At 51.7% G+C, this 12,758-nt stretch overlaps 1 protein-coding gene across 1 annotated transcript; it reads right to left on the bottom strand.

Annotated features, from left to right (window-relative positions):
• Positions 1–565: 565 nt before the first annotated feature.
• On the bottom strand, positions 566–2,472 carry LOC126069507 (melanoma-associated antigen 10-like). Its single transcript, XM_049872958.1, has 3 exons — positions 2,402–2,472; positions 2,072–2,130; positions 566–1,992 (listed from the first exon to the last, which is right to left on the bottom strand). The coding sequence occupies exons 1-3, from the start codon at positions 2,470–2,472 to the stop codon at positions 566–568; spliced, it is 1,557 nt and encodes a 518-aa protein (XP_049728915.1).
• Positions 2,473–12,758: the final 10,286 nt, after the last annotated feature.

Raw genomic sequence — 12,758 nt, 5'->3', positions numbered from 1 at the left:
CGAACCTTTTTTAAGTGTCAACTTCGGCGGCATTGATTACATTCTCCATGTTGTACAACCATCACCGCTTCTTATTTTCTAAAGTATTTCATCACCCCAAACAGAAACGCAGTGCATACTTGTTAAGCAGTAACTTTGCATTTCCCCCTGCTCCAGCCCCAAGTAACCAGGAATCCACATTTGTCTCTATGCATTTGCCTATTCTAGAAAGATCGATAGTGCGACGTTACAACATTTGTACTTTTGTGTCTGCCTTATTTCACGCAGCATAATGCTTTCAAGGTTCACCCATATGCTGTGTGTCAGGATTTCATTCCTCAGTCCACAGCACAAAGTGGAAGGTTTCCCATTTGTTTCACCAAATAGCAAAACTCTTACTCTTGAACCTGATACATGAAGAGCAAGAAACACATGACCTATGCCATTCATAAGCTTCAGTGATCCTGAAGCTCATCAAACCTTCTCTGAAAAGGAACACCGTTTGAAAACCTCCAAGGAAACACAAAGATGAACAGGTTCACAAAGGTGCTATGTGCCGTGTCCCCTGGCCCACCCAGGCCCTCTGCTACTTGGCCTGGTGACCCCCCTCTTCGAGTACAGAGGGAGGGTCGCCCTCAAGCCCCAGGGGGCAAGAGAAGGTGCTACACGTGGCCCTGGAATGGATACAGCCCACGGCCCTTGTGCGAGCCCTGACTGCAACTGGGGCTCGGCCTCTCTCTTCCTCTTCTCTCAGAGCCTCTGCATAGTGGGATGGGAAGGAACTGGGGTCAGTGCCGCTGGCCTTGGCTAGAAACCCCAGGACTTTCATCTTGCTGGTTTCTGCGTGGGCCCTCGGGCCCCACAGCAATTCCGAGCAGCCAGGAAGGCTGCTGGACCCCTGTCGGTACACCAGGTACCTCTCCTGCACCCAGTCTTGGGTGAGGAGCCTCCGGGGCTCACCGTAGATGAAGTGCTCCTGCTCAGCATACACACCGATCATGCCCAGCACTTCCCAGATCTTCTCCTCACGGGCACAGTTGCCCTCAAGGAAGATCACGCCCAGGACCAAGATCAGGAGGCTGGTCTTGGGTGCGCTCGGGACACCACCCGGTGGCATCCCATCGTATGTGAGGCCCAGTGTGGGGACCAGAACATACGAGTGGCCAGTGGGGCCCGCTGGCTTCATGTCGATGCCAAAGATCAGCTGCATGACCTCCAGGGCCCTCCTGAAGATCACGGGGAAATGGCTATTGTAGTTTCTGATGACCAGAGACAGGATCTCTGCCTTCGTGGTGGGCTCCTTCCTTCGATTCTTGAGGAGCAAGAACTTCACTAAATGAATCACCTTCTGGCCCAGCCGGTTTCTTCGCCAGGGCTCAGTGTCCGGCAGGGCCCTCAGAGCAATGGCCCCCTCCTCTGCTTGCCCGCTGGCCCCCTCCTCTACTTGCCCGCTGGCCCCCTCCTCTACTTGGCTGCTGGCCCGCTCCTCTACTGGGCTGCCAGCCCCCTCCTCTACTTGGCTGCCATCTCCCTCCTCTAATTCGCTGCAAGCCCCCTCCTCTACTTGGCTGCCGTCCCCATCCTCTACTTGGGCGCTGGACCCCTCCTTTACTGGGCTGCCAGCCCCCTCCTCTACTTGGCTGCTGGCTTCCTCTTCTATTTGGCTGCTTGGGCCCTCAGCTGACATGGTCGCTTGTGCGGCTGAGATGGCAGAGAGGAAGGTGCAGGTTCCCTGAGGACTCTGAGGTGAACTGTATGCCCCAGCAGTAGACCCCTCCTCCATTATCAGGGACTCTAGTGTCAGGGGAGAGCAGGAGGAGGAGTTAGCAGCGGAGGCAGACAAGGCCCTCATGGCCTCCTCCTCCTCACTACCAGGAACCTGCGCTCCCTCCTGGCCGTGGGTCTCACGCTGGGCCTGAAGGCCTTGCTCAAGCTTGCAGTGCTCACTCTTCTGATCCTGAGGCATGATAGCTCTTGTCAGGGACAGCAGGTAGGAAGGTGCGTGATGGGAGCCTGCAGGAGATAGAGGAACAGCGTAAGAGGCCTCAGGTGAGAAACTCAACTTTGGCAGCTCTGACAAAGGCTGACTTACAGGTCTTCTCTAGGGTCTCACAGGTCTCCTGTCTTCCTGTCAGCCTGATCCCTAAGACCCTGAAGGAGGAAGTGACAGGCCTCTCAGGGTGCAGCCAGGGCTTCCAGGGCTGGCAGTGAGGCGAGTGTGATCGGGGGCTGTGGGGTCTCCTCTCTTCCCGGGTGGGTGCAGCCTTGCTACACATTCACCTTGACTCCTGGCAGCACCTGGGCCTCCTCTGCTCTGCTGACCTGAGGACGCATGCCTCAGACCAAGGCCCTCACCTCCTGGTTCCTTGTGCTCCTGGGAGAGGAACTGAGGGGCACCTCAGTCTGCAAGCTCAGTGTTCACAGTACGGGCAGTGTGGCCTCTGTGAGGTCCACACCCGTCTGGGGTGGAGGGTCCCCTCGGTGCTCATTCATGGTCCTCACCTTGATATCTGGCAGAACATGGATCTTCCTGCTGGTGACCTGGCATCGCCCCCTCAAATCATGGCCCTCACCTCCCTGAGACCCCCAAGCAGAAGTGAGGAGGCCTAGGAACTCACAGAACTATCCTCAGTGCCTAGTTCCAAACTGTTCTGGGGTGGGGAGTACCCCCAGTCTTCCCTAGGAATAGGCACCTTTAACCTTGGCACAGCCTGGTCAACCTGTCTTCCCCTCCATACCTCACCTGCCTAAGACACACTCCCCAACCACGTATTAGCATGTGAGAGCATGCCACGTCCAGCTCCCTCTGTCAGGGTCCTTCCAGGGCTGAGAACAGCGGCCAGGCAGACTCTGGGGGGTCGCCCCTTTAATGAGGTGGCAGTATCATCAGTCCTCACCAAGGTCCTTACCTTGACTCCTGGCAGCGCCTAGGACCCTTTCCTTTTCTGACCAGACGTGGCTCCCTCTGCTGACCAATTTCCTCGTCTTCCTGGGGCCCTGGAGACAAAAGTGATGGGGTACTATCTCTGCAGACCCATGCTGGGGGTCTCCCAGGGCTAACAGCAGGAGCATGACAGGTTTCAGTGTGGCCCTCCTCAGTCTAGAGTGCAGTTTCCCCTCAATTATCCCTCAGGTCCTCCCCTTGACTCCTAGCAGGCCCTGCACCCCTCCCCTCCGATGGTCTGAGGTGGTCCCAAAGAACCCGCCCCACTCCCTCATATCCAGGAGCCTTATAAGGGATAGCTGAGGTGTCCTAGGACTGAAGCAGGAGCAGGTTCTCCGAGGTCCTCTCTGTTCTGAGATCCAGGGTCCCCTCAGGTGCCCCCCGCCCCTGACTGCTGGCAGAGCGAGGAACACCCGTCCCCTCTGATGATCTGAGGCCACCCCTAAGGCCCGCCGCACTCCCTCATATCCCAGAAGCTTATAAGGGATAGCTGGGGTCTCCCAGAGCTGAAGAAGAGGCAGATTCTCTGGGGGCATCTCTGTTCTGATTCAAAGGGTCCCCTCAGTGCTCCCGTTAACTGCTGGCAGATCCAGGAACCCCCCTCCTTTCTGATAATCTGAAGCCGCTCCTTGCACCACACCTGGCCTCGGCTCCAGAGGCCAAATTAGAGGTAGATGGGATTTCCCACCCTGTTGGCTTAGTGGTTATGTGCTAAGTAAGGCTGCTAACCAAGAGGTCGGCAGTTCGAATTCATCAGGTGCTCCTTGGAAACTCTATGGGGCAGTTCTACTCTGTCCTATAGGGTCGCTATGAGTTAGAATTAACTGCATGACAATGGGTTTGGTTTTTTATTTTTTGGTTTTGGGGTTTCCCAGGGATGACAGCAGGGGCGTGTTCTCTAGGGGCCTCTCTCTTCTGAGATCTGGGGTCCCCTAAGTACTCCCCTTGACGCTTCAGAGGTCCTCCACCTCTCCCTTCCGATGATCTGAGGCCACCCTCTCACACCCTGCCCCCGCCGTCCTCAGATCCCAGACTGAGTTGAGGGGTAGTCGGGGTTTCCCAGGGCTGACAACAGGGGTGAGTTCTCTGGGGCCCCTCTGTTCTGAGATCCAGATCCTCTCAGTCCTCCCCTTGACCCTTGGCGGGGCCTGGACCCCTCCTCTGATGATCTCAGATGGCCCTGTCATACGAAGCAGTGACCCTCAGATCCCAGCCCGAAATGAGAGGTAACTGGGGTTCCCAGGGCTGACAGCAGAGGCCGGTTTTCTGGGGACCCTCTGTTCTGAGGCCTGGGGTCCCCTCAATCCTACCATTGACTCTTGACAGGGCCTGGACCCCTCTCCTATGAGGATCTGAAGTCTCCCTCTCACACCCTGCCCTTCCTCCATCAAGCCCAGGGCCGAATTGAGGGGTAGCTGGGGTTTCCCAGGGCTGACCGCAGAGGCAGGTTCTCTGGGGCATTTCGACTGAGACCTAGGGTCTCCCCAATCCTCCCCCTGACTCCTGGCAGGTCCGGGACCTCTCCCCTCTGATGATCTGAGACCACCCTGTCAGAGGATGCTCCGCCTCCCTCAGATCCCACGTGGAATTGAGGGATAGCTGGGGTTTCCCAGAGCTGAGAGCAGGAACAGGTTCTCTGGGGCCTCCCCATTGAGACCTGGGGTCTCCCCAATCCTCCCCCTGACCCCAGGCAGTGCCAGGACCCCTCCCCTCAGGTGCTTGAGGCCGCCTTCTCAGACGACACCCCACCCATTCAGATTCCGGGGCCAAATTGATGGAAGCCCCAGTTCTTGAGATATTCTGGGGTCTTCGAGGCCTGAGAGAAGGTGCACATTCCTCTGGGGGGGCCTCTATATTCTGAGATTCCAGGCCCCCTCATCCTCACCTGGAGGCTTGACCCGGCCTGGACCGGAGGCCACAACCCCTCAGACCAGCCTCAGCTCTCAGACTCCCAAGCCGGAAGTGAGGAAACATCACATCCGGCCCCCCTCCCTGGCTGGCGGCAGGGGGAGGGCAGTTGGGGAGGGCACGCTATTGGGTAGGGTGGGAGGCACCTTTAAACACCGAAAACCCATTGTCCTCCAGTCGATTCCGACTCCTAGCGACCGTATCGGACAGAGTAGAACTGACACATAGAGTTTCGAAAGAGCGCCTGGTGGATTTCAACCGCAGACCTTTTGATTAAAAGCCGTAGCACTTAACCACTACGCCACCAGGGTTTCTGGAAGCACCTTTAGTGCCCCTGAAAGTATTCATTTTTCCTCCTGACATCTTCTTGAGATCCCCGAGAAGGAAGTAGTGGGGGATGGCACCTCTGCCTGACAGCCTTGCCCGGAATCTCCCAGGGCTCACAGCAGGGGCCTGGTGAGACTGGGGTACTCTCTGTTCTGGGGCTGGGAGTCCCGTCACTCTTCCTTCAGGTCCTCACTTTGACTCCTCGCAGAGCCTGGCCCAACCCCCTCAGACCTGGATTCTCAACTCCCTGAGGCCCCCCCGAGGCACAAGGGAGGTCACATCACATCCGGCCACCCCTGCCTGGGGTCTCCCAGGGCTGTCAGCAGGGGCAGGTTACGGTGGGGCCCCTTTGTCTGGGGGATACCCTCAGTGTCCTGAAGATATTCATGTTTACTGCTGACAGGGTCAGGGTCCTCTCCCTTCTGCTCACTGACTCCTCCCCAGTTAGGACCTCATATTCCCCACGCCACATTCAGGAGATGCCTCAGTCTCCAAGCTCCTTCAACACTTCCTAGAGGAACAGCAGCAAAAGGTTTTTCAGGGGGGTGGGCTCCTGTGTTTTAGGGTCCATAGTCCCCTCAGTCCTCCCTCGGGTCCTGACCTTGACTCTTGGCAGAACCTGGGACTCCTCTGTCTGCTGACCTGAGGCTGCCCCCTTCAGACCAACCTAACCCTCCCTCAGACTCCCAAGAAAGAAGTCAGGAAACACCACATCCGGCCACTCTGCCGTGGTCTCCCAGGGCTGACAGAGGGCCGAAGCTGGATTCTGTGGGGCCTTTCTGTCCTGGGGTAGATGGACCTGTCAGTTCTCACCTTGAGGTTCCTCATCTTGGCTCCTGACTCCTTGATTAAATGCTCCCAGGACGATTCCCCCTCCTTGCCAGCTCGAGGGCCCTGATGGTTATCCCACTCCAGTACTCATTTCAGGAGCACTTCTGGAAACCCTGGTGTCTTAGTGGTTAAGTGCTATGGCTGCTAACTAAAAGGTCAGCAGTTTGAATCCTCCAGGCGCTCCTTGGAAACTCTATGGGGCAGTTCTACTCTGTCCTATAGCGTCGCTATGAGTCAGAATCGAGTCGACGGCACTGGGTTTGGGTTTTTTTTGGTCTGAGCGGCCACTATATACGAGACTCCACTGGAATGGTCCTTTACCACTGGCAGTTTAGCCATTTTCTAAGGGCTCTGAGGGGTCTATTGAACTGTCAAACTCTGAAATCACGAATCTGAAACAGCCCAAAGCCGCCTCTGAAACAAGTTCCCATCTGGGACACTGATTTCATCATTGTCTTTCTCTGCACTTTTCTTCATTCTGACCGGGCCATCACCATGCTCACCCGCTCTCATCCTCACTTGTACCTGACCCTCTGCATTGTTTTGTACAGTGGAAGGGGATTTGTTTTCTCTGGGCCCTGCCTTGAAAGCCCAGTCCCCCAGGGATGGTCCCGATGTGGAAGGATGAGGAAAGGGGAGTGGTGGGAAATGCAGGTTGTATACCAGGGCCAGGTGTCCCCAGCGGGCACTGCACAATCGGACCTGGTAATTCTCCTCAATGGAGGCTGTCCTGGGCATAGGAGGATATTTAGCAGAACCCCTGCCCTCTATCCACTAGAAGCCGGTAGCACATCCCCACAAAGTCCCTAAATATTAGCAAATGTCCTGCGGCAGGGGTGTGGGGGAAGCCACCACCCTCGAGTGAGAACCACTGTCCTCAGGACTTATGGGGTGATTTCTGAGGCTTTGCCGGAAACAGGACTTCTGCCCTCCGTGCTGCTCTACCACAGTCCCTAACTGCTTGCTGCTTCCCCCACCGTTATATGACCGTTTGACTGACAACATCCGGCTTTGTGGTAATGACCCAGAGCCTCCACTGGCCTCTATGACAGTCGTCTGTCATCCCATGGGGCGCCATGATGGCAGAATGCCATTGTCACTAAGCCCTAAGAGGCAGCACACACAGGGAGGTCGTGGACACATTCCCACAGAACTGGGGTTCTTGGGTTTGGTCAGACTGTGGGAGAGAGTGCTACCCTATTTTCCACTTCCTCATTTGTCATTGTTTGGCTGTAGCCACCTTCACTGGAGAGGGTGCAGGGGAAAAGGAGACCTCAGAGGTGATCTTGGGGTACACTGACCTTGGAACCTAGCTGACCTTGGGCTAAAGGAAGTCTGGGCGGTGCTCAGTGGCAAGTGAGACCAGGGTGTCCATGCTCTCCCTCAACACAAGACACAGGCAATGACTCTACACTTGTACAGATGGGGTCAAACCAATGCACTAGCGTCTGGAAGATTCTGTCAGGTGTTTAGGAAGCTGTATGGACCATGGCAGTACACACAGAGCAGGTGCCCAATGTAACCATGCTGAATTGTGCTTTGGAAAGGCCTAGCTATTGTTACTCTCATTATGTGTGTGTATAAATAATATATACACGGACATACACACACCTGTGTGTCTATGTATTTCCTGTCACCCAGACATCAGAACCACCTGGGTGTATGATTTTGGCATAAAATGTCACACTTTACATACCTTCTGTACATTTCATGCAGTCCTCTCTAGGTCTAGAGCTACTTCTAGTTCAGTCATGTTTTATACTTTTCTAATCGCTGTCACCTTATCGTGTCCTGGAAGCAACAGTGAAATACCGTGCCCTGGATCATCCTGGTCTGTATTTTCAAGACTTGGTTTAGCTGTCAGGACACAGCCCTTAAAACCTGTTCACACTCACTTTACTCCCAGATGTTTCTAGAAAGCAGCCCTCTGCCCTAGCTCAGAGGGACTCAAGGTCGGCATATTTCCTTTAACTATTAAGTTCAAAACAGAGAAATGAGTAAATGGTAAGAATGAAGTACGGAGGAGGTCTGCTACTGGTGTCATACACTCTAGGCTTTGTAAACGAGACCATGTCCTTCAAGCAAATCCTTTTCAGAGGCAAACCACCCGGTATTACATTGTGCAAACCCACACCTTTCTACGTAGATCTGCATGTAAGCAAGTTTCCCGTGGGTTGAAGTGGATTTAAGGAGCATCCATCTCCACATGACTCAAGTAAAGATCAAGAGGCATTTGGAATTACAAGATGAGAAAAATGCCCTTCTGAAAAGTGGAAAAAAAAAAAAAAGAAAAGTGGAAGAGCTCACAAATTCAGGAAGCGTAGAAAGGTGATGGGCACCCATTTCTACCTAAGCACTGGTTTGTAACAGCAGCTAGACGGGGCTCTCCACCTGCAAGGCAGTGCGAGATGGGGATTACAAGCACTTCTGTCAGCCGTTCCCAAGTGTCCACTTCCCACCCACTCTTCGGCTCTCACAGGACTCTCCTACCTTGGGCCAAATTCAAAATCCAGGACACCACCCATTCACCCTGTCCCCCCAAACAAGGGCAGCTTTGCTGGCGTTCAGTATCAGGGGAGGAGCCTCTCCTGGGTGAGAACATCAACCCTCTTCTTCCCTTCCTTTAGAAAATGCTTTCTTTTCAGGCTGAAGGGTCTCCTACCTGTAAGAACTGGTTTCTCCCCTCCTCTGATCTACGGCTATACCAGCAGTGCTTACAGAAACCGCTCTCAGAATGAAAAGCGTGAGACTCAGGCTAAAGTGCTCTTGTCACCGCAGACCAAAATCTGCAGACTTGGAGCTACCCATGATACCGTTGTTCAGGTTTCGTCTCTGACCACCTTCTGTAGGGTTCCAGCTTCAAACAGTGCTTTGTCAATTTTTGCAAGCCAGCGGTCCCTGGAGGTTGCAACAGCACAGACCGTTTCTCGCTTGTGGTGGCTGTCCTGGTAGTAGCAGCTGCTCCATCCGAGGAGAACCTCAAGTGGGTGAATGGCTGTGTCCCGCGAGGCAGCCCCTGCTGGGGCAGGCAGTGTGCCTTCCAGCTTCTGCTCCAGCACAGAGCGTGTCCATCTCGAGTACAAGCTTGTAAAAAAATACTTTAACAGAGTAGACTGTACAGAGTAGGATTGCACACTGTATGTCACAATGCTAAAATATTTGTATAAATACTGTACAGCCATGGAGTCACTCCATGAGAAAGGGCTTGCCAAGGAGGCTTTAAGGAAAACCTGCCGTGGTCCTGCCCCAAGAGCAAGGCCTTCCCGGGTAGGGCGCTGGGAGCGAGGCCTGCAAGGCATACAACCAGTGGGCAACAGGGACACGTGGAGAGCTCCTACTAACTATGCATGGCAGGAGAAGTCTGGGCCACACATTCTGGTAGACGTGCTTTCAAAACGCTGTGATCCTGTTTAGCATCTTGACTGAAAGCAGAGAATACCAGAAAGACATTGACCTAGGTTTTATTTGACTACTCAAAAGCATTCAATGGTGTGGATCATAACAAATTATGAACATTGCAAAGAATGGGAATTCCAGAACACTTAATTGTGCTCATGAGGAACCTGTACATCGACCAAGAGGCAGTAGTTTGAGCAGAACAAGGGTATATTGATTGGTTTCAAGTCAGGAAAGGTGTGCGTCAAGGTTGTATCCTTTTACCATACCTATTCAATCTGTACGCTGAGTAAATAACCCCAGAAGCTGGACTATGTGAAAAAGAACCAGGCATCAGGATTAGAGGAAGACTCATTAACAACCTGCATTATGCAGATGACACAACCTTGCCTGCTGAAAGAGAACTTGAAGCACTTACTGATGAAGATCAAAGACCGTAGCCTTCAGTATAGATTATACCTCAACATAAAGAAAACAAAAATCCTCACAACTGGACTAATAAGCAACATCATGATAAATGGAGAAAAGACTGAAGTTGTCAAGGGTTTTATTTTACTTGGATTCACAATCAACACTCACGGAAGCAGCAGTCAAGAAATCAGAAGATGCATTACATTGGGCAAATCTGCTGCAAAAGTCCTCTTTAAAATGCTGAAAAGCAAAGGCATCACCTTGAGGACTAAGGTGCAGCCGCCCCAAGCCATGATGTTTTCAAATCGCCTCATATGCATGTGAAAGCTGGACACTGAAAAAGGAAGATTGAAGAAGAATTGATGCCTTTGAATTGTGGTGTTGGAGAAGAATATTGAACGTACCATTCTTGTTGTTGTTAGGTTCCTACTCATAGGGACCGTATGCACAACAGAATGAAACACTGCCCTGTCCTGAGCCATCCTTACAATCGTTGTGCTTGAGCTCATTGTTGCAGCCACTGTGTCAATCCACCTCGTTGAGGGTCTTCCTTTTTTCCGCTGACCCTGTACTCTGCCAAGCATGATGTCCTTCTCCAGGGACTGATCCTTCCTGACAACATGTCCGAAGTAGGTAAGACCCAGTCTCGCCATCCTTATTTCTAAGGAGCATTCTGGTCGCACTTCTTCCAAGACAGATTTGTTCATTCTTTTGGCAGTCCATGGTATATTCAATATCCTTCGCCAACACTACAATTCAAAGGCGTCAACTCTTCTTCCATCTTCCTTATTCATTGTCCAGCTTTCACATGCATATGATGCAATTGAAAATACCATGGCTTGGGTCAGGCACACCTTAGTCTTCAAGGTGACATCTTTGCTCTTCAACACTTTGAAGAGGTCCTTTGCAGCAGATTTGCCCAACGCAATGCGTCTTTTGATTTCTTGACTGCTGCTTCCATGGCTGTTGATTGTGGATCCAAGTAAAACGAAATCCTTGACAACCTCAATCTTTCTCCGTTTTTCATGATGTTGCTCATTGGTCCAGTTGTGAGGATTTTTATTTTCTTTATGTTGAGGTGCAGTCCAGGGACTGCAAAAAGAACATATCTGTCTTGGAAGAAGTACAACAAGAATGCTCCTGGGAAGAAAGGACAGCGAGACTACATCTCACATACTTTGGACATGTTATCAGGATAGATCAGTCCCTGGAGAAGGATATCATGCTTGGTAAAGTTGAGCATAAGGGAAAAAGAAGAAGATCCTCAACGAGATGTATTGACAAAGTGGCTGCAACAATGGGGTTAAGCATAACAACAATTGTGAGGATGGAGTGGGATTGGGCAGTGTTTGGTTCTGTTGTGCATAGGGTAGCTATGAGTTGGAATCACTTGATGGCGCCTAACAACAACATAATAAATCACATACAGGGCACTGTTATGGATACTTCTTGGCAGAACCAAACACCTCGCGGATTGGATTTCTGGGTTTGAAGGATTAGGACCATGGTCTCATAAAGCATCTCAGTCAATAGCCAGATATAGTTCATAAAGTTATGTTCTACATCCTGGTTTGGTGAGTAGTGTCTGGGGCCTTAAAAGCTTAGAAGTGGTCATCTAAGATACAACTATTGGTCTCTACTTCTCTGTAGCAAAGGGAAAGAAGGAAACCAAAGATTCCAAGAAGAAACTAGTCTACAGGACAAAGAGTCTACAGGAACCACAGCCTAATCTACCCTGAGACTGCAAGAACTAGGTGGTGCCTGCTACTACTACTACCAACCATGCTAATGGCCGCGATAGATGTACCCTAATAGAATGTTAGAAAAATGTGAAACAGAACCTCAAACTCTTTTTTTTTTAATTTTTATTGTGCTTTAAGTGAAAGTTTACAAATCAAGTCAGTTTCTCATACAAAACCTTATATACACCTTGCTATTTTTATATACTCCTAGTTGCTCTCCCTCAATGAGACAGCACACTCCCTCTCTCCACCCTGTGTTTCTGTGTCCATTCATCCAGCTTCTGTCCCCCTCGGTCCCCACATCTCCCCTCCAGACAGGAGCTGCCCAGACAGTCTCATGTGTTTACTTATTCCAAGAAGCTCACTCCTCACCAGTATCATTTTCTGTCCTGTAGTCCAGTCCAGTCCCTGTCCGAAGAGTTGGCTTCGAGAATGGTTCCTGTCTTGGGCTAACAGAAGGACTGGGGACCAAGACATTCGGGGTCCCTCTGGTCTCAGTCAGACAATTAAGTCTGGTCTTTTTACTAGAATTTAGGGTCTGCATCCCACTGCTCTCCTGCTCCTTCAGGGATTCTCTGTTGTGCTCCCTCTCATGGCAGTCATCGGCTGTAGCTGGGCACCGTTTAGTTCTTCTGGTCTCAGGCTGATGTACTCTTTGATTTATGTGGCCGATTCTGACCCTTGGGCTCATACTTGCCTTGTGTCTATGGTGTCCTTCCCCCACGTGTCTGTCAGTTTGTCACACTGTGGAGGCGTGTGTGTTGCTGTTATGCTGGAAGCTATGCCACTGGTATTCAGATACCAGCAGGGTCACCCATGGAGGACAGGTTTCAGCTGAGCTTCCAGACTAAGACAGGCTAGGAAGAAGGACCTGGCAGTCTACTTCTGAAAAACATTAGCCAGTGAAAACCTTATGAATAGCAGCAGAACACTGTCTGATATAATGCTGGAAGATGAGCCCCCCAGGTTGGAAGGCACTCAAAAGATGACTGGGGAAGAGCTGCCTCCTCAAAGTAGAGTCGACCTTAATGACGTGGGTGGAGTAAAGCTTTCAGGACCTTCATTTGCTGATATGGCATGACTCAAAATGAGAAGCAGCAGCTGCAAACATCCATTAATAATCGGAACCTGGAATGTATGAAGTAGGAATCTAGGAAAATTGGAAATCATCAAAAATGAAATGGAATGCATAAACATTGATATCCTAGGCATTAGTGAGC

This window comes from Elephas maximus, chromosome X (assembly GCF_024166365.1).
Source record: "Elephas maximus indicus isolate mEleMax1 chromosome X, mEleMax1 primary haplotype, whole genome shotgun sequence".
In the NCBI taxonomy this organism is placed as follows: Eukaryota; Metazoa; Chordata; class Mammalia; order Proboscidea; family Elephantidae; genus Elephas; species Elephas maximus.
The sequence above is the reverse complement of the archived record's forward strand: the minus strand, read 5'-3'. Positions and strand labels throughout refer to the sequence as shown.